General features: G+C 50.7%; 1 protein-coding gene across 7 annotated transcripts in view; it reads left to right on the top strand.

Annotated features, from left to right (window-relative positions):
• Positions 1 to 23006, top strand: part of Msi2 (musashi RNA binding protein 2) — a 371618-nt gene that overhangs the window by 288196 nt on the left and 60416 nt on the right. For all 7 annotated transcript variants that reach the window (XM_026780518.1, XM_026780516.1, XM_026780517.1 and 4 more), the window contains exon 8: positions 12061 to 12143. In XM_026780518.1, the coding sequence (XP_026636319.1) occupies positions 12061 to 12143 (83 nt within the window). The remainder of the gene's footprint in view (positions 1 to 12060; positions 12144 to 23006) is intronic.

Below are 23006 nucleotides of genomic sequence, written 5' to 3'. Positions count from 1 at the left end.
TCTCTCTCTCTCTCTCTCTCTCTCTCTCTCTCTCTCTCTCTCTCTCTCTCTCTCTCTCCATCCTTCATCAGTTCAGAAGCTGCTGCCTTAAGCATCTTTCTGACCAGGACCCTTCAACCCCTGTGTTAAATATCAGTGAGTGTGGGCCTGGTGGTATGTGTACCTGCAGCCCCAGTTTCATGAGAGGCTGAGGCAGGAGGATTACTTGTGCTCGTCAGCTTAAGGCCATCCTGAGCAACCCAGTGAGACCTCTATGCAAAAAATAAACACACATTAGTGAAGCTTAAGCTGTTTTCAGAAAAAGACTAGAAACGACACGTTTGGTTTCTATATCCTCAGTGCCCATCTCGGTCACGCACACAGACACTGGGGTGCTACCCCAGACCGGACCGCAGCCTCATTTTCAAATTTATTTCCTAAGTGATTCTGATGTAGGAGTCCCTGCCTAGAGAGAGTTGCTCTTCCACACCAGTGCCTCTTCGATTTTAATTTGCATAAAATCTCTTGGGGAGCTTGCAGATTCAAGTCCAACACAGCATTCTGGGTGGGGCCTGAGAATCTGCATTTGCAGCCTGCCCTCAAGCTGAGCCCGGGGAACCACCTGAGTAGCAGCAAGCAGCCACACTGACACTCCTGCCCTGCAGCCCTACCCCAGGCCTCGTCTGGGGAGCTTGGGAGCCTGTCCATTCCCTGTCGCTGAGCTGTTACCCAAGCCTGGCTGTTGGACTCAGCTTCTCAGAGAGATCTGGCTTCCAGATGTCAACAACAGCTCCTTAGCAGCCAGAAAAATAGAACAGTCTGGGCCCACCCTGTGGTAACTCGGGAAGGTAGCTCATTCTGACTACCTGGCCACTGATTCTAGCAGCAAAGGTCTCGGGATGCTGATGGAAGTGACCCACTGGGCAAAGGTGCGGTGGGCATCTTGTCAGGGCTGCTGCTCGGCCCAGCTCTAAAGCCACACCTCATCATAAAGTTCAGAGAATTTGCGGCAGCCCTTGCAAAGCTGCTTCCAAGTAGTGAGTTTTCCTAAAGGTTGAAGCCTGGTCTGTGGTCAGTAACTGTTCCCAGGGACATGTCCAGAAGAGGTGTTGGCTTGCTGAGGTGGCAGCTGAGGAGACAGAGAAGATAACAGCCAGGCCAGCGTGCCTTTACCCAGTTTGTGCTGGGTTTGACACTAGTGGATGCCTTTTTGTTTTTTCTAAATGCCTACATATTAGAGCCTTCACCCCTACCCGCAACACGTCCCACCACCGCCACCCCAGACAGGGTTTCTCTGTGTAGCCCTGGCTGTACTGGAACTTACTACATAGACCAGTCTAGTCTCAAACTCAGATCCTCCTGCCTCTGCATTCTAGGTTCTCACATTAAAGGTGTGTAGCACAACTGCCAAGCGCGTTGGGGTCCTTTAAACTCCTAAGATGACCTAGAAGTAATGGGTGCTCTTGAATGTCTTTCAGTTCTAAATCTTGTTCCCACCATGATGGCCAGGAGAGCACTGCAGCCACCCCCCCCACAGACACATCATCAAATTTAAATGAGGGAGGGGCAAAAGCAAGGGTAGGCATTAAAGACATTAAAGGCAGAGGTTGGTATAGGAAGAAGCTATAGCAAGTATGGTTTGATTGCTGGTAGGGATGGCTAGCCCTTCATAGGTTAGAGTATTACAGTGCAGCCTCCTCCTGGGCACTGGGGTGGATTTTGTTATTTCTGTTTCCCAGAGGACATTTCTGAGAGTCAAAATGGTTGAATAATGTGCTTGAAGTCACAGGGGCAAATGCTGATGGATCATATATCTGCCAGGCTCCGAAGTCTAAACCCTTCCCTACTTCACCACATTGGGGGGCATTAAGCAGACTGAACCCCCCCTTCCCAGTTTCTCCCTGGCAGGATGAAGCTGGAGGATGACTCTGGAAAGGGGACAGATGTAAAACCCACTCTTGGTGGTGTGGCTGTGTTGCCCTCCCGTAAAGAAAGGCTTCCAGCAGCCCTGCTCTCTCTGTGCTCGGAAAACCCTCCAGTCAGGCGCCTGTGTGAAGCCTGCCCAGACCTCCCCAGGCACTGCGGTTCCCCAAGCAGGCGAGCAGGCTCCAAGCCCAGGCAGCATATCCTCCTGTCCTTGCCACAGCTGCAGACGACCTCAGCCTCCTCCACCCTGCTGAGCGCACGCTGCAGCCCTGGCACCTTCTCCCGGGGTCCTGATCCAAGCCAGTTGTCTAGCGATTTAATTTGGTGAATTTACCACTGCGTCCCAGAGTTTATATTGGCACTTAACAGCAGTAATATGTGTCTCTCTCGCCAAGAACTGACTATTTTCCCCAACCAAGATGGAACACTGCGCACAAAAAAATAGGTTTGTGAACTAATCTACTGCCCTGACAAGTGTCATTCACAGAGTTGCTGCTATGGAGCACACTCAGAATTAAATGAGGTTGGGGTTGTCTGGCCTGGACCACAGGTGCCTTTTCCCTCTCCGTTAACAAGAGTCTGGGATGAGGCACCCTTCCCCGCAGCCTCTGGCACTTCGAAATCACCCCATCAGTATTCATGACAGAGCCCCCTCTTAGAGAAAAGCGATTTGGGGCAGGTTGGAGGTCTCCGCCTGTCTCCCTCTGCTCCTCCTCAATCTCTTTTCTCCCCTCCCCTGCCCACCAACTCTCTGTCCTTGCCCCTACAGTGTACAGCTCTGTATACCTGTGCAATCAGTTTCATGAACCCAAGCGGATGCCCCCACAGGTTTAAAAAGAAAGAAAGTATTTCTCCTGCCCCAGGACATTTTTGAAATCCTGAAGTAGAACTTGGTTACTGGTTTTAGAAAACTAAAGCATCCCTAGGAATGGAAGCAAGATCTGCCCTTTATTCTTTCCTATGGATGGGTTTCTTTTGTTTGATTATTTATTTCGAGGTGGTTTCTCTAAGCCAACCGGGCTGACCTTGCACCCCTCCCGAGTTAGCGCAGATGAATCTTGGACTTGGGATCCTTCTGCCTCAGCTTTCTGAGTAGCTGAGATCACAAGCTTGTATCAGGACAGCCTGGGAACCCATCTGCAGTTGTGAGGGGACAGAGCTGGTTCCCCCGAGCTCCTGACCCGTGTGTTGATTAGAAGCTTCTCTCTCAAGAGCTTTCAGGCTGGAGGGCTGGTGTGCTGGGGAAAGGGTGCTTGCTCTGCATCAGGACTTGAACTTGAATCTGGACATACGCACAGGTACCTGTAACCTCAGCGCTGGGTGGAGACACAGGGATGGAGATGGGAGGATCTTGGGAGCTTGTTAGCCCTGCAGCCAGCCTAGCCAAACCCATCCTTCCAGTGAGAAACCCTGCCTCCAGGCAGCAAGGCAAAGATCAGTGATCTGAGGTAGACTCCTGGTTCTGGCTTCCAGAGCACGCATGCACACCGTGCACCCAGACACACACACACAAACGGAGCTTGGGAGATGGTTCTCAATAAAGTCTCTGCAACATAAGCATAAGGAACATTTGGATCCTCCCCAAAACCCACGTAAAATACCGGCTGTAATGATGCATGCCCGGGGTGGGATGACAGGGATCGCTGACACTCATTGGCCAGTCAGCCTAGCCAAACCGATAAGCTTCACGTTCACTGAGAAACCCTTCTCAGAAAATAAAGATAAAGAGCAGTCTGGGAAAGACAGTCAACTTCAGCCTCTAACACACACAATCCCATGCACACATACCACAATTATGTGAGTGCATGTACACACGTGCATGTGCGTGTGCACACACAGCCTTTAGTGCTTGGCATCTAGGCACTGGGGAATAGAATCCTGAAAAATTCTCTTTCCTAAGTTCTAGATTCTTTTAAATAAAATGACCTTTGCTTAGCCTGGTTCGAATTGGGAAACAGGGCAGAATCAGACATGTGTGGGCATCTGAATCTCAGAGACCTGGGTAAACATGAAAGTGCCCCAGCCACCAGGACGACCCAGATAGGAGGCTGGGGGAGCTTTTTTCGAACTCCTCCCCCACCCTCACCCGGAGGAAACTTGGACAGAACCACCAGAAGGTGGGTTTAGGAGCAGAGTGTGTGCCCATCTACCAGTCGGGCCTTGGTCTAGGGATATCTGTGCCCATTCCCCAGGTAGTGACTGTAATGAAGAAAATAACTTGTAACTAAGTCCTCACGATATGCTGGCAGGCTCGCAGATACCACCTGACGTGTGGAAGTCTAACTTCACATTTCAAGGTCAGATGTTGACCTGAGCATCCTCCAGCCTAAGAGGCGCGAGAAACACCTTTCCGGCGGAGAAACTGCCTCCCTTCTGGCAAATACCACCCACGGAGAATAATTTCAGTTTGGGGCTTCAGTCTTGTGCAGTTCCAGGAGCTAGATTAGGAATCCGATGGCGCGGCTTCTGCTGTCTGTTTCCCCTCCCCAGCCTCAGCCCCCAGAGGTGGCTGGGGAGACGCAGGTGTGAGCTGGCTCGCCAAGTCCCTCTCCCCTCCTGATTAAGTAGTGTGGGGGAATAAGGGAGGCCGAGTTGACTCAACGCGGATCTCCACCTTGCCTGTGCGCCAGCCACTTGTAATTCCCTACAGCCCCGGATGGCTCTGCAGAGCAGAAAGAAATATGACCAGGCAAGTTGAGAAAATAAATTAAACTAAGTGTCAACTTTTCTTGTTTCTCTCCTCATTATTAAGAGATGGAATGGGGCTCGTTTATCAAGCAGGGGGAGAAATTAATTGACACGGCTTTAATATCATGATGCCTGGCATGTCTGGTCACATTCCGTCATTTTGGGGGGAAAGGCATTTTATTATAGTTTACAGCAGCCAGCTGCCAACCACTGGTGTAAATGAGGAAGCAGGTGCATGAAGGATGCCACATTGGAGGGACTGTGACACCACCCTGAAGGGGACACGCCAGACAGGAAGGGCACAGAGAAGAGAGAGAGGCTGTCTGTGGGCCCCTTCGATCCATCACACACCTATTGGGAGACCTTAGGGATTTGGGGTGGGGGTGATGCCAGCCCCCACCTCTGATGGGCACCTGGACCGACCAGAAGTCTTTGTTCTGAGCCACGTCGTTAAGCCCAGAGGCTCAGTCCTGTGTACAGTGTGGGCCAGAGTACCTGCTCTGTTCTTTGTTCTTAGTAAGACGGGAGAAGCGAATGCATTCTGTCTGTCTCCCAGGGCGACTGACTCACTGAGAACCAAACATCCCACTTGGTCTCTCTTTGGGCAGGTTTGTAGCTGGGGTCTAGAAGGAGTTAAAGTCCCTCATTCTGTACCTATGACAGGGCTGATGGACTTAGGAGACACCTGTGTTATTTTCATATATAAATGTTCTCTTGGAGGTGACTCTCTGAAGCTTCACTGCCCCCCTCACATGCCCTACTGGTCAAGAAATCAGGATCAGTGTTAGGCGGTGGTGGCTCACACCTTTAATCCCAGTAGTTGGGAGGCAGAGGCAGGTGGATCTCTGAGTTTGAGGCCAATCTGTTCTATAGAGCAAGTTCTAGGACAGGCTCCAAGAGAAACTCTGTCTCGGAAAAAAAAAAAAAGGAAGGAAGAAAAGGAGAAGAAAAGCAAAGAAATCAGGATCAGAGAGCACAGGAGAGAAGCAGGTGTACAGGTGCCGTAGCTTTCCCATGCGTTCCTTCTGCTGGATGTGTAGGACGAAGGGCTCAGTTTGCAGAAAAGGTTTGGAGTGGTCCCCAGAGAGGGAAGTACCAGTCAGAGGCCATGGGTCCCACCGTGGGCTTAGTTCCCCATCTGTAGAGTGGGACTTGTCCTTCCTCCTTTCCCAGGTGGGTGTGGTGCAGAGTAACAGGAGAAGGTCCGTCCAGCAAGCATGCATAGCTTTTGCCTGCTTTTGTGTGTTGTGATTTTTGCTGTGCATGCGGACCAAGCCCAAGGCACTCTGCTCACCTCTCCATAGCCTTAGCCCCAAGATTATTATATAGCATGCAGACAGGCCCTGACACCTTGATGCCAAGCGTGACCTCTAACTGAGGGAGTCCCATCCCTGGCTGGTGGGAAATGATTTCCCTGCTCTAGTGAAGTGTATCTTAGCATTTGAGGGTGAAAATGGACCCAGTCCACTGTCACCTCAGCCGTGACACAGCGCCTAATGTCTAGGACACCCTGATGGTTTTCTCAGGCTGAATTCCATTAAGGGCCTCACACAGTGAGCACCCATGTGACCGTCAATAGCCAGAAACGTGTTTCCTTTGGAACAGCAACTTGGTGCCCCCCCCCCACATCTCCCAGAACCAGCCAGTCTTCTGGAGTAGGTATTTTTTGGGGCAAACCCAGGAAACATGGGGTGCCTCTCAGCTCCACTGAGTGGATATGTGTACCTTTTCCCTCAGACCTTCTTCATATGGGATCATGGGACAGTTGTATACACACTGTAGCCTGTGTAGTGGGCTAGAAGCATTCCAGCTGAAGGATAGAAGGTGTCCCTAGGCCACCGGGGCTGGCATATGTGGCCAGTATGCAAGGGGGCCTCTCCAGAAGCGTGGGGTAGGTTGAGAAAGCTGACCGGGAACTGCAGAGCCACTGGCCAAGTGCAGTGTCTGCGGAACCTGACCTGCCTCCCACCAGGTTGCCTTGTGGAGCTTGTATGAGAAGCAGAGCGGGCATGAGAAGCGTTTTTTTTTTCCTCCCGAGCCAGAAAGTTCTCACCATGCCCTTACCCAAGAGATTTGTGTTTGCGCCGGAGGCAACACTCGGAAGTTGGCACTTTCCCTGGTTGTTAGGAAGCCCCCTTCCTGTATAAGTTCTGAATATGCTCGCATATGCATACCTTAAATCTTTCCTGAGACACATATAATAAATTAGACAATTGGAGATGGGGGGCTGGCTTCTCCTTTACATTTTTTTTCCCGTTAGCCACAGGCATTCAGTCATGCCTTGCGCCAGTTTCCATGGGCAGCGCACTAGTGATTGCCTATTAGTGGTCATTGGCCTATAGGATAAGAGAAGAAAATTATTTTTGAGGCTAGATGGAGGCCGTTCCCATCTTCTCCTCCCTAATGACCCCCAATACTCAATAAGTGCTTTGGTGACCATGTTTAGAGTGGTTCCTTTTAATTTTGAGGTATCTTGTTTCCATATTTCCATTCTCTTCATCTGCCTTTTATAGCCTTGTATTATTCCAATGAATATTCAGTTTTGCTTGTTTGAACAAAAGAGAGAGAAAGGTTTGACGGTTAAACGTTTCTCTTAAGTGGGGCTTACTTGTTAGTTTCCAATAATAGCTTTATTCAAGAGAACGCTCCGGTTCAGTAAATGTAACCTGCCCAGCGTTACTCTACATATGCCCATTCTGAAAGCCCTTTGTCTGGGGTGAAGCCTCTCGCCACATTCTTTTTCCAAGTTCTGGGGACTCCTGGGGCCCCCTTGGAAGGGTAGGGTGCACTTAATACAGTGGGCAGGTGACATTCTGTGGTTGTCATGCAAGCTTCAGCCCTGGGTTCTTCTCCGTTGCTAGTGGTGCTGGAGTGAATTTAAACACCTGGTGGGGGTGGGGATTTTCCCCCAGCACCAAGGGAAATATGACACAGAACAGGGTGGGTCCCTCACAGGGCCTTGGTGGAGTACAAATTCTTGTGGACTCACAGCAGGTAGAAGCCGTGCCCTGATGAGGACCAGTTCAGAAACCCATTTTTCTCATTTGAGAGAAAAGTAAAGAGGCTCTCAGGTTGTTGGGAGGAAGAGTTCATTGTTTGGCCCTTTTTATTGTTGTTGCTGCTGCTGCTGTGAATATGTAGCGCGGGTGGACGCCAGAGGATGCCGGCCTTCCTCTCGACGCCTTATTTCTTATTTCTTTATTTATATAGGCTCTCACTGAACACGGTTCCTCACTGACTGGCTACCATGACTGGCTGGCAGGCCCTCAGGGATCCACCTGTCTCTGCCCCTTGGCACACAGGTGCATACCGCCGAGCCCAGGTTTTGCTTGAGAGCTGGAGATCCAAACTCCCCTGATACCCTGAGCGCCCTTCCCAGCCTTTGGCCCTTGCTTTTGGATGAGGATAACATGTCTCTCTTACCCGTCTGCATGCCTCGGTTTCGTGGGCCTTTGTGAGATGCCACTTCTCATTTCCCTTTGGGAAGATGAAGGGTAACTGCTCTTTCCTTTCTGTCCCCCAACCTTCCCAAGGTTCTGTGGAAACTGTGCAGCCAGCAGGTTGGTCTAAAAGCCTGTGAGACCAAGTGCACTAAGCAGGGATAAACAGGCAAGCGCTATGCGGTTGTGCCTACAATCGTATCTAGAAAGTCGAGGCTTCCAGGGCTAGCAGGCTGGAAAAGGCAACTGTTTAGTATCAGCTTTAGTTTGTGATGACAAACAGATTCCAGAGATGGTTGGTATGGTGATGGGCTCAGAACTGTGTCTCTGTCCTTCATGCCACTGGCTGTACACTTTAAAAAATGATTAAGATGGGAAGTTTTATGCTGTGTATATTTTACCACCATAACGTTTTTTACTTTGAAAGAGAAAACTATAATGCTCAAAGGGGGTTTCCCCACTCACCACCCATCCCTCTCAAATTCCTAATCCCATTATTTCTGTCCGTTGCTTGTTGGTTTAATTTACTTGGGGAGGAAAAAGCTGTTTACCACCGTGTTACTAATTTATCGGAGATGATAATGCACCTGTGAGATAAAATGATTATATGTTGAGGAATAACACTTATTGATAATTAAGTGTTTCATTGCTTCTTTGCTTCCCCAAGTGGAATAAATAAATATTTTAGACATAATCAAGTTTGTTTTCTCTATGCAGGCCAAACAGACAGGGATGTTGAAGAGATATAGATGCTGAAAATGCTGCCGATGAGTCTTGACATCACTAAACTGTGATGTATCCAGGATGCAGAGGCTTCAATCCAGGCTATCTTCCTTTAGTCAGGAAAACCTTTTTTTAAAAAAAAAAAATAAGGATTAAGGGTTTTGCTTATTTTTATTCTATGTGTTATGAGTTTTTTGGATCACTTGTGTGCAGTACTGAGTCCAGAAAGAGCATCAGGTTCCCAGGAACTGAGGTTCCAGATGGTTGTGAGCCATTGTGTGGATGCCTTGAATTGAACCCAGATCCTCTGGAAGAACAACTAATACTCTTAACCACTGAGCCATCTCTTCAGCCCCAGGAGAATCACTTTTGTGATAAACACATTACAAATCCCGTGGGGTTAGGAAAGAGGGGCTATCGAGGGAAGTTCAGAGTCAGAAGCCAAATGTATGCCAAGAGCCCTCTGGCTCCCTTACAGCCACGTGCATTTGAATCCGCATTTCTCAGCTGGTCGCCCCCTTCCTGTCTGCCTGGTGACCCAGCACAGGTCTGTGTAATAGTGACCTAGAACAGTGCCTTCCGTGGTGGACACAGATGCAACTTAGTGGAAGAGCTGCATCCTCGCCTCTGTTCTGTTGAGTATGTTGAGTCCGCTGGGCCTCTAGAGGCCTCCAAACCTCTGGCTGCCCTCGGCCTCCTGGAGCTCACTGGCTTCGCCTTCTTTCCTGATACCTTGCATAAGTTCTGCTCAGAGCCTTCTGTCCAGAGCAGCCTGGCTGGAAAAAGTATATGGTCCTTTGTGGAGACAGCAGAAGTTAGGGAAGCCTGTTCCCTCACAGGACACTGTGGGTGTCCTGTCATCGCCGTGACAAACTCTCCACAGCCTGGTGACGGAAAGCAGCATCAGTCAAGTGTCTCGCTGTGCTAGAGGTGGTGACTGCACCCCCTCCCCAGTTGTATAGGTGACAGTCTGTTGGCTTGTGGTGGTTGTTTGTGACTGTACCACTTGTCCCATACCTGCCTCTGCCCTCCCCTGGCCTTTTCTCTGTATCGCTTTCCATCTCCCACCTCTTATAAGGACACCACCAGCTGTTCGACTAGGAACTCTCCTCCTGCAATCCTTAATCACATCTGCAAAAGCCCTTTTTTTCCCAGAGCTCTGGTTGTAGGTATATATTTGGAGGCACAGTAAAAAACAAAACAACAACAACAAAAACGCTAGCTCATTTGAGCTTGTTTTATTTGCGAGGCGCTGAGGTGGGCCCAGGCTAGGAGGGTTACCTTCATAGGCAAATGGGACCCACAGGCTGGAAGCAAGGGACATGCAGTTAGGGGCCAAGGAAAAGGTGACTTCCAAAGAAAAAGCATCAGAAAGCTCTGCAGGTTCTCTCCAGGGACACAGCTTGGGAGGTGTGAGCCTTCATTTTAGATAACTCGTGCATGGTATCGGCTTCAGGCCTCGGGTTACTGAGGACACTTTTTCCCAGTGGTACTGAGAAAACTTCGCAGTTTGAGGCAGCTCAGCAGACAATTGGGTCCTCTTTAGACCGTGTCAGATACCTGCCTCACGTGTGCCTCGCGTGTCTCTGATGGCCTACACTGTGTGTACTGTGTAAGATCATCAGTTTTGTGTTTGGAACATGGTGACAAATGGCACAGCCTAAGATTGTGACTGTGTATGTGTGGTTCTCCTGGCCCTTTGTTTCTGGAGGCTGTTTGAGAGCAGGGAGCCACCTTCTTCTACTGAAGACTCTTCTAGAGTCTGCTGTGGGAACCGTGATGTAAAAGCCCCGTATGTCGGCTCCGTCTTCCTGGAAGGTGGTGGTAGAGGTGGTTTTATGAACTAGAAGGGACTTTGTGGCTGAGCCACAAAACAGAAACTGGAAAGGGCTATGTCCGCCTCTTCCTCAGTGATAGGAAGCACTCCTGATAATCATCCTGGAAGACCAGCCAGTCAGATTTGGTCTTCCCATGCTTCGCATTAGGCCCGTTCGCATCTTTGGGGAAAGGAGTGTCTTGGCTGTGAGGAAATGCTGTAGCTTGTTAACAGCAGGCCTCTTAACAATTCTGGAAGCAAGAAGTCAGAGACACGGGGCCAGCGTGGTCAACCCTGGGAAGGGCTCCTCTAACAGGCATACAGAAAGACACCTTGTTATAGCCTGACTGGGCAGGCGAGGGAGGAAAAAAAGCAAGCCATCCGGCCTTTCTAAAGGGCACTAATCCCACTCTGAAGGGTTTCTTCCTCATGACCTACTTCACCTCCCAAAGCAACGCACACACACAAACACACACACAGAGTCCAGAGCAGAGCCCTGGGAGTCCAGATCTGGGGAGCCTGATATCTGCTTTACTTCCAGGTACCAAGTGTGAGGTCCAGAGAACAGAAGCAGGTGCCCAGGTTATGCCCAGGCAAGACTATAACCAGGCCCCTGCCTCATCAGTGTCTCTCCATCGCTGCCCAGGTCCCCTTGCACGGTAGCGCCAACACGACAGCTGTGCTCAATGCAAGGTGGTAGACCCACCATGTGTGGGCCCACGTGGTACCCTGGTGCTTACTGAGTCGGGTCACAGATGGGGACACATGCTGGAAACACTGTTGGGGGTGGAAAGAGAAGAAAGGAAGGGGCAGGAGAGCAGAGAGAGGCACGCAGGATGCTGAGCGGCAGTGGCCTGCCAAAATTCTTTAGTGCAGCTTGTCTAGTAAAGCCGGCCTCCAGCCGAGTAAATACAGTGGCTAGCTGACGGGCTGACAGCAGGCATCAGACAGTCTTAAACTGCCCCAAATCCACAGCGTGTTTGAAGCGGTAGTAGCAAAAGGATGCCCGCACAGAACAGAGGCCTGCAACTTTTAATAGTTCCTTCCAGGCCTCAGGATGTCCTGATGAGGTATTAGAGGAAGTCATTCAGGAAGAAAAGGACCAATAACCGCCTCCGCATGGCGGCCGACCCGAGGGCTAGCCATCGAAGCTCACAGAAAGGACCAGCAAGGCCCCGCAGAGATCCAAGAGTCTCTCTGTAGCCCACAAGCCTGCCTTCGCACAGAGCCATACCCTTGTAAATAGCAGACAAGTAAATTTCTTGTTTGCTTCGGGGCAAATGTAAGCCACACGGTGCCTGCTGCATGTGGGTGGAATCCTGACTCTCGCCTCACTGTTGGAAGGGTGCTGGGTACCAACTGGAATCCCTGCCTAGACCACAACATCCCCATCTCCCCGCCCATCTGGAGCCTGCCCCAACTGCAGGCCACCCTGCACGCCCTGCAGAAACCAAACTCACTCCTCCTGTCTCTTTCTCCTTCCTTTAGGGTTTGGCTTTGTCACTTTTGAGAATGAAGACGTTGTGGAGAAAGTCTGTGAGATTCATTTCCATGAAATCAATAATAAAATGGTAAGTCTGGAGGGATGGAACTGGCAGCGCTGTCTCTGTGTCACATTCCTCTCTTGTGAGTGACTGGTGCTTCGGTGTCCACATGCAGTGGACAGGGAGAGAGGGACGAGGGCTAGGCTGTCAGCGTTCAGCCCCATTAATGGCAGCAAGTGGAAGAAACAGTAGCCAATGAACTCTTACTGAAGGGCCAGATGGAACTGTAATATCTGTACTTGCCTTCAGGAGGTTGAGACAGAAGGACTGCCTGCCACAAGTTCAAAGCCAGTCTGGTCCACAGAGTGAACTCTAGGCCAGCCAGGAATATGTAGTGAAACCCTTCCTTAAAAAGCCAAAAGTAGTCCAGGCATGATGATGGTGCACACCTTTAATTCCAGCACTTGGGAGGCAGAAAGCAGGCAGATCTCTGTGAGTTTGAGGTCAACTTGGTCTACCTGGTGAGTTCCAGGACAGGCAGGTTTTGAGACCTTGTCTCAAAGATACAAAAAGTCACAACTAGGCTGTGGAGATAGCTCAGACCAGAGTACTTATTTGCAAACATGAGAACCCAAGTTTTATCTTCAGAAGCCCTGTAGAAAATGCTGGGTATGGTAGTCTCTCTTAGAATCCCAGCACTGGAGAAATGAGCACAGGCAGATCCCCAGGGCTGACTGGCCAACCAGTCTACCCTAGTTGATAAGTTCTGTGCCAGTAAGAGACTATTAAGGGTGGGGACAGGGGCCGCATCTGAGGAAGAACACCAGAGGTGGTCATCTGGCTTGTAATCCTGCAGGCAAAGACAAGGCATGCTGGATATGCTCCACAGACTGGAGTTTGCAGCCACCTGATATCAACCGTGCTTTTAAAAAAAATTATTTATTTATTGGCCTCAAACTCAGAGATGCTCTACCCCTGCCTCCTGAGTGCTATGATTGAAGGTATATGCTGTCCTCCAGCCATGCTTTTGACGGAAGACCCTGGAGGAGCCGATCTTAGATAAGGTTGGCCTAACTATTTCTCTTTCTGCCCTCATAATCAGCTGCCTCCTTCCCTTTCCTTAGCCGTTCCTCCTAGCAGAGGAAGCATCAGTAGGAGGGGAAGTTTCACTCTTGGAATACTGTGGAGCCAGGGAGTCCGGCCCCAGAACTGGCCACCAGAGGGCGCCATGCCTTGTGGGTGTCTGCCCGCTCTTTCTCCTATCTCACACTCTTCTCAAGTTGACTGTGGGGTGATAAACCCTTTGTTGGTTCTGGAAAAAAATGCGAGCCAGCTCAGCAGGTGTTTCTGGGTCCATCTGCAGGTCTCCAGAGCACAAACATTTTGGTTGGCCAAGCAAAGCCTCCAACCCGGAGAGAAGAGGGTGGGTAGTCAAAGGTGGGCTGCGACCACAGCTGTGGCTTTGATATGTTCTCCCTTTTGTCAAAACACTCCCTGCTTCTGAAACATGCGTTCCGATATGCACTGTGTACTGGTCTGATATGTGTTCACCAACTTTAGATTCAATAATAGAGCTTTTAGTGTGGATAAGATCAAAGCAATCTGCTTAGCATGTGGTGCTACAGGCTTGATTCAATATTTGACTTGCTAATTTTTTCCCAGGGCACTAAAATAATATTGTTCATATTGTTCCTAGCCATCATATGCATCCGAAATGAAAGTAGTCTTTCTTTGCATAGTGTGTGTCGGAGGCGTCTGCACAGGAATTAACATGGTGGGAGGGAGATAGGCGTAGAAGCACGGCAAGGTTCTTTCTTGGGCTTTGTCCTCCAGGTGCCATTGCCCTCCAGTTGGTACTTCCCTCCCCACCTTAGGTCACTGTTGCTTGTTTCCTAAACGAGAGAGGTGGAAGGCCTACACCTGTGTGAAGATGCCTCATTGAGCCTCTCCAGAGCTTGCTCCTCCGAGGGAGGTTGTTAGGCATCAGGAAGTGGAAGAAGCAGCAGAGGATGGGGCTAGTGCCCTTTCTGCATTCCCAACAAACTGTTGGGAAGGGCACAATAAAGGCAAAAGGTGAATCCCAGGGTCACCATTGGTAGACTTAAAGTCTATGATACAGGATGGGAAAGGCTTTATCATCCTCTTGTCTTGGTGGGGAAACTGAGGCCCAGAACTGATCTCGGAGCTACCCAAGTGAAGGAGCATAGGTTTTGAGCTGTGTAAACTCTTCTCTGAGCTTGGGATGAGAGGGTAACCCCCAGATGACCAGAGTAGGGGGATAAAGACACGTTGAATGAAAGAGAACCTATGTCTGACTGCCTAGGAGCCAGAGATGCTGGCAGCCATTTCCCCGGGCCTCTCCCATGGATCAGGGCCACACTTCATGTAGGTGGCACTGACTTGATGGTGACTGATGGCTTTGGGATGCCTCTAATATAAGATTCCTGGTTTCCTCTATTCTGTACTCGTTCTATAAGAAATAAGCAAACTTGGAAGTAGCCAGGGAAGGGGAAGACATGGGGATGGAGTAGATCCCAGACTTTGGGGTGTCAGTGGGAGTTCTTAGCCTAGACATACCCAGAGGAGGAATCAGAGGTTCTGGGAAGTAGGGGCAGAGGCAGGTCCCTGAACCCCAGCAAACGGAGCTAAGCCTGCCACTTTCCGGAGCTGTTGAAGGCTGGGTGTGCTAAGGTGAAGGAAGGGATTCACACAGTGTTTGCCGCAGGGTGGAGGCTTCACTATCGTGAAAGCTCTTCCTTGGGTGAAGAAAGGTAGACTATAAAGGAGGGAAAGGGAGTTGCTAGAGGAGCCTATAGCCTGAGTGGCTTTTGGATTCACCAAGAAAGGAAAGCATTTAAACCGTGCTATGGACGGAATTTGAATGAGCCACCCAGAAAGACAGAGAATCGGAAGATTCTCTAAGCTGGGGCTGTTGCTAAAAGGGACATAGGAGGATTTACTATTCTGGCTATGAAGCTGGAAAGGACAACCCCACGTGACCCCTTAGCGTACCTGTGCACCCACTTCCTCACATTTCCAGGTAGATGGATCTCAGCCTTGATTCACAGGGGTAGGACTTGAATCCAGGACCTCTGGCTCAGTGGCATGCAGCTGGCATTCGCCAGACTTAATTTATAACTGTGGAATAGGGGAAGGAGTCAGTCAGGAGCTGACCACCTGACTCAAAGGCACACATAGTTCCCAACGGCGTTTCATCTCTGATTTGGTCAGAAAATCTCAGGAGCTCTTTAAAGGCTCTCCAGCATCTTAAAGCCATCACAGGTGGAGAAGCCTGAGGAATAGAGGGTCATAGAACAGCCTCCTACCTTGAGATTGCCTCCAGGGTGGGATAGAGGTTTGGACAGGAAGTCTCCAAATGGCACTTTCTGCCACAGGCTGCAGCGCTAAAATTTTAGATTGTATACATTTTGTTTGCTCGACACTCGCTCAGGGCGTCTTGCCTGATTTGATCATCACACCCTTTCTGGTATAAACAAAAATCACACCATTTCCCACATTTTACCAAAGGTCAAGGCAGAGACAAAGTAACTGCCCAAGACCACACAGCCAGCAAGTGGCAGTCCCAGAACCCAACACCAGGAAGCTGCACTCCTGAGCTCATGATCAAACCCATAAGACTGGCCTTCCACTCTAGACCAAAACAAGCTATCCTGATGGTCTTCCTGGCTTAGACAGCCTCCCGTGGCCACCGAGCACCCTTTCCCCCTCAGCCCCTGTACTTTCTTCATCTCCTAACTGAAGGCCAGATTCCCAGACAGGGAAAATGCCCAAGTTTGAGCTTAGGGGTCCTGCTCATCCATCCATCCAGGCCTCTTCCCTTGATTTTTGGGGCATGGTAGAGAGCTGGCTGCCACTCAAGCTCAAGGTCCATCTTAAGAGAGCTGAGACTCAGCCCCCGCCAGAACAAACACACAAATGAAAGCACGGAGCAGCCTCATGATTCTCTCTGACCACTCTGCGGGCGCAGCTAATAACGCCTCCCATGGCGGCATGCCCCTGATTGAAGCAGCCCCGTAGCAGCAGGGACACCTGCTTGATTAGTCAGTCACCAGAGCCCAGCCTGCAAGCAACCTCCTGATGTGCCATCAGCCACAGGGAGGGAGGTGAGAACTGACATCGAGCCAGTTTCTGGGTTCCTCAGAGGCCTGGTGCAGCCCCCATCTCAAAATGGTATTGGAGAGATGCTGGTACCTCAATTGGGTAAGAATGGAGGATGCAGTGTGGAAAGTACCAGGGCAGAGCCTTCTCCTATACCTCGTGCACAGGGAGTTGGTGGTTCCAAGCACCATGCTGGCACTGATAATGCCACTGCCCACCTGCCTTTCGCACCGCGTGCTAACTGAGCACTGCCAGTCCGCCGAGGGGACCGCCAGAGCTCAGTGGAAAGGAGGGACTTACATGAAAGGATATTAACAAGTAGAAGAACTGAAATTTGTTTTGTCATTTTGTTTTAACCTTTTTGGGTTTTGAAAAAAAAATGAGATACCTGTTGGTGCGTGTGTAGATGTGAGGATGCCGTGATATATGTGTGGAGGTCAGAGACAGCCAGAAGAAATCCGTTCTCACCTTCAAGTGGAGCCCGGGGATCCAACTTAGATTGCCAGGCTTGGCAGCAATCACTCTACCCCCTGAACAAGTATCACAGTAAGGAAGGAGGAGGTTAGGAAAGAAAGACAGGCCTGGGCTTCTCTGTCTGGGGGTTAGAGTTTAGTGCTCCTTTTTCCTTTAAGGCATTTGCACTTACAGAATCTGCCAAGCAAGACATGGGTATAGCCTCTGTTTTGGATTGAATGCTAGAATCCCCACCACCACCACTACCATGGTCAGCAGGTGGTCCCAAAGTGGCAGCCTGTGGGAGCAGGTAAGGAATTCAGGGTCTCTGGCCCTCCTAGCCTAGCACTCAAGAGTCAGGCGGTGCTTCATGTGCGCCTTTAGGACTTGAGGGAAGTCCCTGTGGAGGACGTCCACCAATGGTGGGGACCACTGGTGCTGTGGTACCATCCAGCGACAGAGGGAAGGTGTGTGGGAATGTGGAGGTGAGACAGGACACCTGGCTCAGCTTGGTACTCGTCCCCCTGCCAGGCTAGTGTCCCCAGCATCACTTGGCAGGCCCTTTCTCATCAGAGAAAGAACCCTGGAACCTCCCAGATCCCAGACCTCCTCTCTGCAGAACCATTCCTTTCTGCATTGACCGTACTATGAGGCACACCTCCTGGGGGTAAGGGTCAGATTCTCCTGTTCCCATGTAAGAATCTGCTGGGTCATTTAGAGACACTGGGAGCTTTGGAGTCTGAGGCAGAAGCCCAGACCCGCTGCTGGTCATTGCGCGATTCCCCCATCTGCCTGTACCTGCGTCGTCCCTCTGCCTTCAGATGCAGCCCTGGTTCTTCTGTTCATGGTTCCAGAGGCCTTGCCCACTCCATGGTCACACATATAATCTAGAAGGCTGGCAGGAATCCAGTTCTCCTGAAAATACTCTCAGTGTCAGCAGGTGACCGCAAGTGACCTCCATTTGGCCTAAGCCAGGGGCCAAGCTTTCTGTAAAGGGCCAGATAGTAAATATTTGAGGCTCGAAGGACCATATGGTCTCTGTCTCGGCTATTCAACACCACCATTGTAGCCAAACACAGCCCCAGAAAGTATGTAAATGAGTGGGTGTGGCTGTGTCCAAATAAAACCTTATTTACAGAAACAGGATGCTGCCAGCTGGATTTGTCCTGTTGACCATCCTCTGCAACTGAGGCCTAGACTAGCTTCAGAGCAAATCAGTGTGGTGCTAACCTGCCTCCAGGGCCCTGAGGAAAGGGTTTTAACTTAATGATCAATCAGTCTTACCATATAATAGTGGTTTTTGAAGCGGAGAAGAGAGGGTGCCCCCAGCAGACAGTGGGTGGGGCTTGAGGAAGGGACATCCTGTAGGGAGCACATCTTTCATAAGAGAGCACCTTGTCATGAGCAGGAGAGAGTGAAGCAAAGCTCAGAGAGTAGTGCCTTCCTCCCCGTCCTCCTCCTTGGTGGATGACACCACAGACCCGCCCTGCTCAGCATCCACAGTCTGGGGCAGTGCCCTGGGCAGGTTAGCTTCTGTGCTTGTCCGTCTTAAGACAGGGACACGTGGGTAACTACTGCAGAAGGGTCTGTGACTAAGGGTTACCTGGGGTTTTGAAAGAGACCAGGCCATACCCTGCTCCATCATAGTGATCGATTTTTTTTAATATCATTATCATCATTTTCAGAATCATTTTGATTGAGTAAATCAAAATTGAGATCCTCAGGGAAGAAGGCCACAGGACCAGGCAGAATTAGTTCCTGAGTCCCCGTGGGAGATTGGTGCTCCCGGAGCCTCTGACTGGAGGTGGGACAGAGCAGCCGAGTCCTGAGATGGGATTCTGGTTTTTTGTTTTTTAAGATTATATTTTATTTTGTGTGTGCGCATAAATGCAATCCAACAGCAGAAGAGGGCGCTGGGTTTCCTGAAGCTGGAGTTCCAGACCCCGTTGTGAGCCTCCTGGTGTGGGTCTGGGAACAAAACCCAGATCCTCTGACAGAGGCCCTCTTGAGCATTAAACCACCTCTTCAGCCCAATGACATGGGGTTCTTTAGGTCCCCAGGAAAACTGAGTCTGACCCTTTGGCTGACTCGTTCCAAAGAGTTTCCAGAGAGTCCACTTCCAAGAGCAAAGCCTGTTGTGGTCTGCAGCCTCCCCTCTTCAGCTCAGAGCACACTTGGGGAGGGGGGGGGGGACCAAGCAGAACACTGAGGGACGAGGCACAGCAGGAGCACAGTGCTGGGCCAAGCTGGCCCTGGAACCTCCCTGAGGCTAGGGTCAGCATCCGGGTCCTGCTTCTGGCAGGATGCCTGGTGACACAGCTCTCATCCTCCCCTTCAGGCCTCATCCTCCTCCCCAAAGACTGAGAGCTCAGTCAGGAACCAGCCCAAACCAGTGGGGGCGGGGTGTGGGTGGAATTAACTGGGCTTCTGTGTTCACGATCCTCTTTGTGGCACCCTTGTCGCGTAAGCTAATTTTAGCCATCCATTCTGCTCCTGTTGCCATTTATAAAACGAGAATGTCAAATGCGATATTAAACAAGCAGGATGAAGGCAAAAAAGGAAATGGCAGAGAAGCATTTAATAAATGAATGCCATGTTTACGTAGGAGAGGGAGAGATCCCAAGCCCTACGCCATCACACACGCCTGTGTGCACACGCCCATTCGTGTACAGCCTCTGCTAATGGGAGCCAAACAATTTACGTGTTCGGGGCAGCCTGGGGGAAGTGAGGGCAGTCTGTGGGAAGTGTGTGCTGCTCTTTAGGCAGAAATAATTTAGCCTGCAGGGAGGGGACTTCCCAGTCAGAGTTCTGGCCCTTTTGCCGTTCATCGGGCCTCTAGTCAGGTCAGTGCAAGGAGAAGGGATGAGGATAGGATGCTGAACCTCTGGATTTTCCACACCTGCTCGGCTGGCACGGCCCCCACCAACTCACAGGGTATGAATTCTTGAGAGGCGAGCCCAGAGAAGCCTCCGGAAGAAGCCCTCCTGGTTCTTCTCTGGGCTTTGAGACTTCTGCGGGTCCTTTCTTTGACCTCTTCCTGCAGCTGCTCCACCCCACATCAGGGAGCTTCAGGCTGCTGCTGAGGTGGCACCTTCCCTGTCGTCTCTGCTGCACGCTGAAGTGAAACCAGCTCTGGGCTGGGGTAGACACCCACTCTATCTTACAGCCAGATTTGGACACCTGCCGGGGGCCAAGCTTCCTCTTCACTTTGAAATGCCCTTGCAGGTGCCCGCAGAAAAAAAGAACAGCTGCTGCGTCTGCTGTCAGCTCTTTCCTCAAATAGTACAGCCTGCCAGCTCCCCTAACACACCTTGCTGATGAATGCAGGGAGCTGGGATTACCTTGGTGGTGGGGGTGGAGGGGTCCCGCAGGTGGGAGGGGCAGCTGCTTTTGGTCTTGCACTTTGAAATCAAAATGAGTGTGGGTATGAACTGGCTTTATCTTCTTCAAAGGTTTTCCTGTGGGCTCTGCGGAGAGCAGGGCAAGTGTTAGGGTCTTCTCCAGGGTAGGGCTTTGTAGGATTGGACTGTAGGCTGCGCCCCAGTGGGATAGGTGCTATTGTTAGGCTCTGCCTTGCAGATGAGAAGTCTGAGTGCAGAGAAGTTAGTTGTGCTCGGCCCCAGAGCCCAAAGGTAGCACTGAATCAGAGCAGGGAGCTGTACTTGAGACTGCTCTCCGACACACGAGGCCCACCCTGCACTGGGACTAGGGTGCGGTTGTTAGGGGGCGTGTCTCAAGCAACACTGGAGACTGGCGACACCTGGCTCTTCTTCACCTGTTGCCCAGACTCTCAGCACCCCCAGAAGGAGTCACATTCCCTTGGGCTCCGCTCCATATCCACACACTACCTGCCATGTTCCGTGCTTCATATTGCTGGTTTATGACCTACTTCACTTGGCCATCGCCGGCTTTAATAAATCCACTAAGCAGAGGAAACAGTGGATGAAATTAATCCTGTAAGTGGTGAGGAAATGAATTCTGGAAGCTGGCGATGGGAATGATTTTGCGGAAGAAATAGCATCAGATTGGCCCTAGAGGACTGTGGTGGTGGGGAGGGGCTAAGAGGGTAGGACCCAAGGAGGGAGCTGGGGTTTGGAGTTGGAAGCCCTGGGACTGGATCATGGTTGTGATCTGGAGCAGTAGGTTGTTTTTTCTGAGGCCTCAGTTTCTTTATCAGAGAGGAGACCAGTTAGACTTCCACCAAGTAAATACAGTACAGTGATTGAGAACAGGGGACACTGTGTGAGGACTCCATGTGTCACACACTCTACTAAATATGTCTATCCTATGATGCATGGAAATATCTTACACATTACACATGCACATGTATGCACACGCACACACACTGGAGAGAGAGTATTGCACCTGCCCCCAGGTGGATAGAATCACACACACACACACACACACACACACACACACACACACACACACACACACGAGAGTATTGCACCTGCCCACAGGTGGAAAGAGCGATACTCGAGCACCATGTTCTTTCTTTCCCCTGAATAACAAACTGAGCCTTCTCTGCAAATCAAACCGATTCTGGTGCTTCCTACCCATGGGTCCAGGTCGTTTATGTCCAGAGTGTATCTGAAGGCAGATGGCACAGCTGGTTGCCTTTACCTCTTCTGCTGGCACGTCCGTGGCTGCCTTTACTGTAGTTGTCCACTTTTGTGGCATCACGAGAGCGCCATGTCTGTGAGAACTTCTTAGTAGTCAAACCGGATAGGCTACCCTGTATAGATGGTGTCTCTGGTGCTTGGCAACCTGATCACTAGGTCTTGAGTGTGAACTTAGAAGGGCCCCGCCAAGGATCTCGCTTTCATGGGGTGCTCAGAAAGGCCTCTGATGGGTAGAGAAGGCAGTTGGACAGTGAGTGGCTAGGAAGAAGGAAGGTCTCTGCCTTGAATGGCAGTAGTTGTGTGGGGAAGAGGAAAGGGGTCTCTGGAGGTGGGCCCATCTGCCCCTGCCTTGTGGAGACATCTGCGTGACTGACAGATTCTCGGGAAATCGTGGGTCAGCAAAGCAGTTGGCTTGAAGCATCAGATGAACAGGGTGCACCTGGAATCCTCCAGAACCAACTAGGAAGGAAGGGCTACTTGATTTAGGAGGAGGCCAAGCTAATCCTGGGCCAAGGCCCAGTCAGGCCACTTGGGGCTGTCAGGAATCTCTATACAAAGACAGGCACCACCATAAGAGGTATGGGACAACCTCCCCTGAGCTCTCTGCTCCCCTCCCCTTCCTACCAGCCAGACAGTCAAGGTCAGTGTCTGCTCACTGGGGAGTTTTTTCCTTTGAAACAGGCCTCTGGCTTCTTTGAGAAGCTAACAGTTTTCTGACGTACACACTGGCCTCTTCAGGCCAGATAGCCTCCCCCCGCACACACACACACACATGCGCGCACACTTGTTTGGGGTAGTACATCAAGGCTACGGGTATAGCTCTTGGCTTCCCCTGGCCCTGGGACTGCATGCTGACTGGACTGTTTGTGAGGAAGCACAGAAAGCAAGTTATTTTTCACTCCTTCAGAGATCAGTTTCTTTCTCGGACTCCCTGGCTCTCTCCCTGGCTCCCCCCCCCCCCAGATGCCCAGAGGTTGCAGGGACTTGAAGTTGTTGCAGGAGCAGCCATAGGGAAGCCTTCCCCATAGACTCCAGTGCCTTTCCACCAACAGAACTCCTTGACTTGCCCTGTGCCTTTAGGCAGACCTCAAATCCAGACACAGGCTATGGGTGTCTCAAGGCTGGGCCTCTTTCCATTCTAAAACATAGTGCATGCAGGGAACAAGAGCACATGCTTATGGTCTTGGCTCCTTGAGATGCTGAGATAGGAAACTCATGAGTTCAAGGACAACCTGGCTACATAAACAGCATAGTGCTACTCCCCCCACTTTTTGTACATTGGTATGAAGGTGTCAGATCCCCTAGAACTGAAGTTGCAGACAGTTGTGAACTGCCATGTGGATGCTGGGAATTGAACCTGGGTCCTCTGGAAGAGTAGTCACTGCTCTTAAGCACTGAGCCATCTCTCCAGCCCAGCACTACCCTTTTTAATAATAGATAGATGTATTGTGATAAAGGGGCATCATAGAGTCCATAAGCAACAGGATTATGAAAGCTAGATCAAAGTACCATGTCCCTGTTGAAACTGGCAACTGTTCTAGTTACCTAAGAAACTGTGCCCAGGCCGGGCGGTGGTGGCGCACGCCTTTAATCCCAGCACTCGGGAGGCAGAGGCAGGCGGATCTCTGTGAGTTCGAGACCAGCCTGGTCTACAAGAGCTAGTTCCAGGACAGGCTCCAAAACCACAGAGAAACCCTGTCTCGAAAAACCACAAAAAAAAAAAAAAAAAAAAAACTGTGCCCACCTTTAGAACTTG

Source organism: Microtus ochrogaster, chromosome 7 (assembly GCF_000317375.1).
Source record: "Microtus ochrogaster isolate Prairie Vole_2 chromosome 7, MicOch1.0, whole genome shotgun sequence".
Lineage (NCBI taxonomy): Eukaryota > Metazoa > Chordata > Mammalia > Rodentia > Cricetidae > Microtus > Microtus ochrogaster.
The sequence above is the reverse complement of the archived record's forward strand: the minus strand, read 5'-3'. Positions and strand labels throughout refer to the sequence as shown.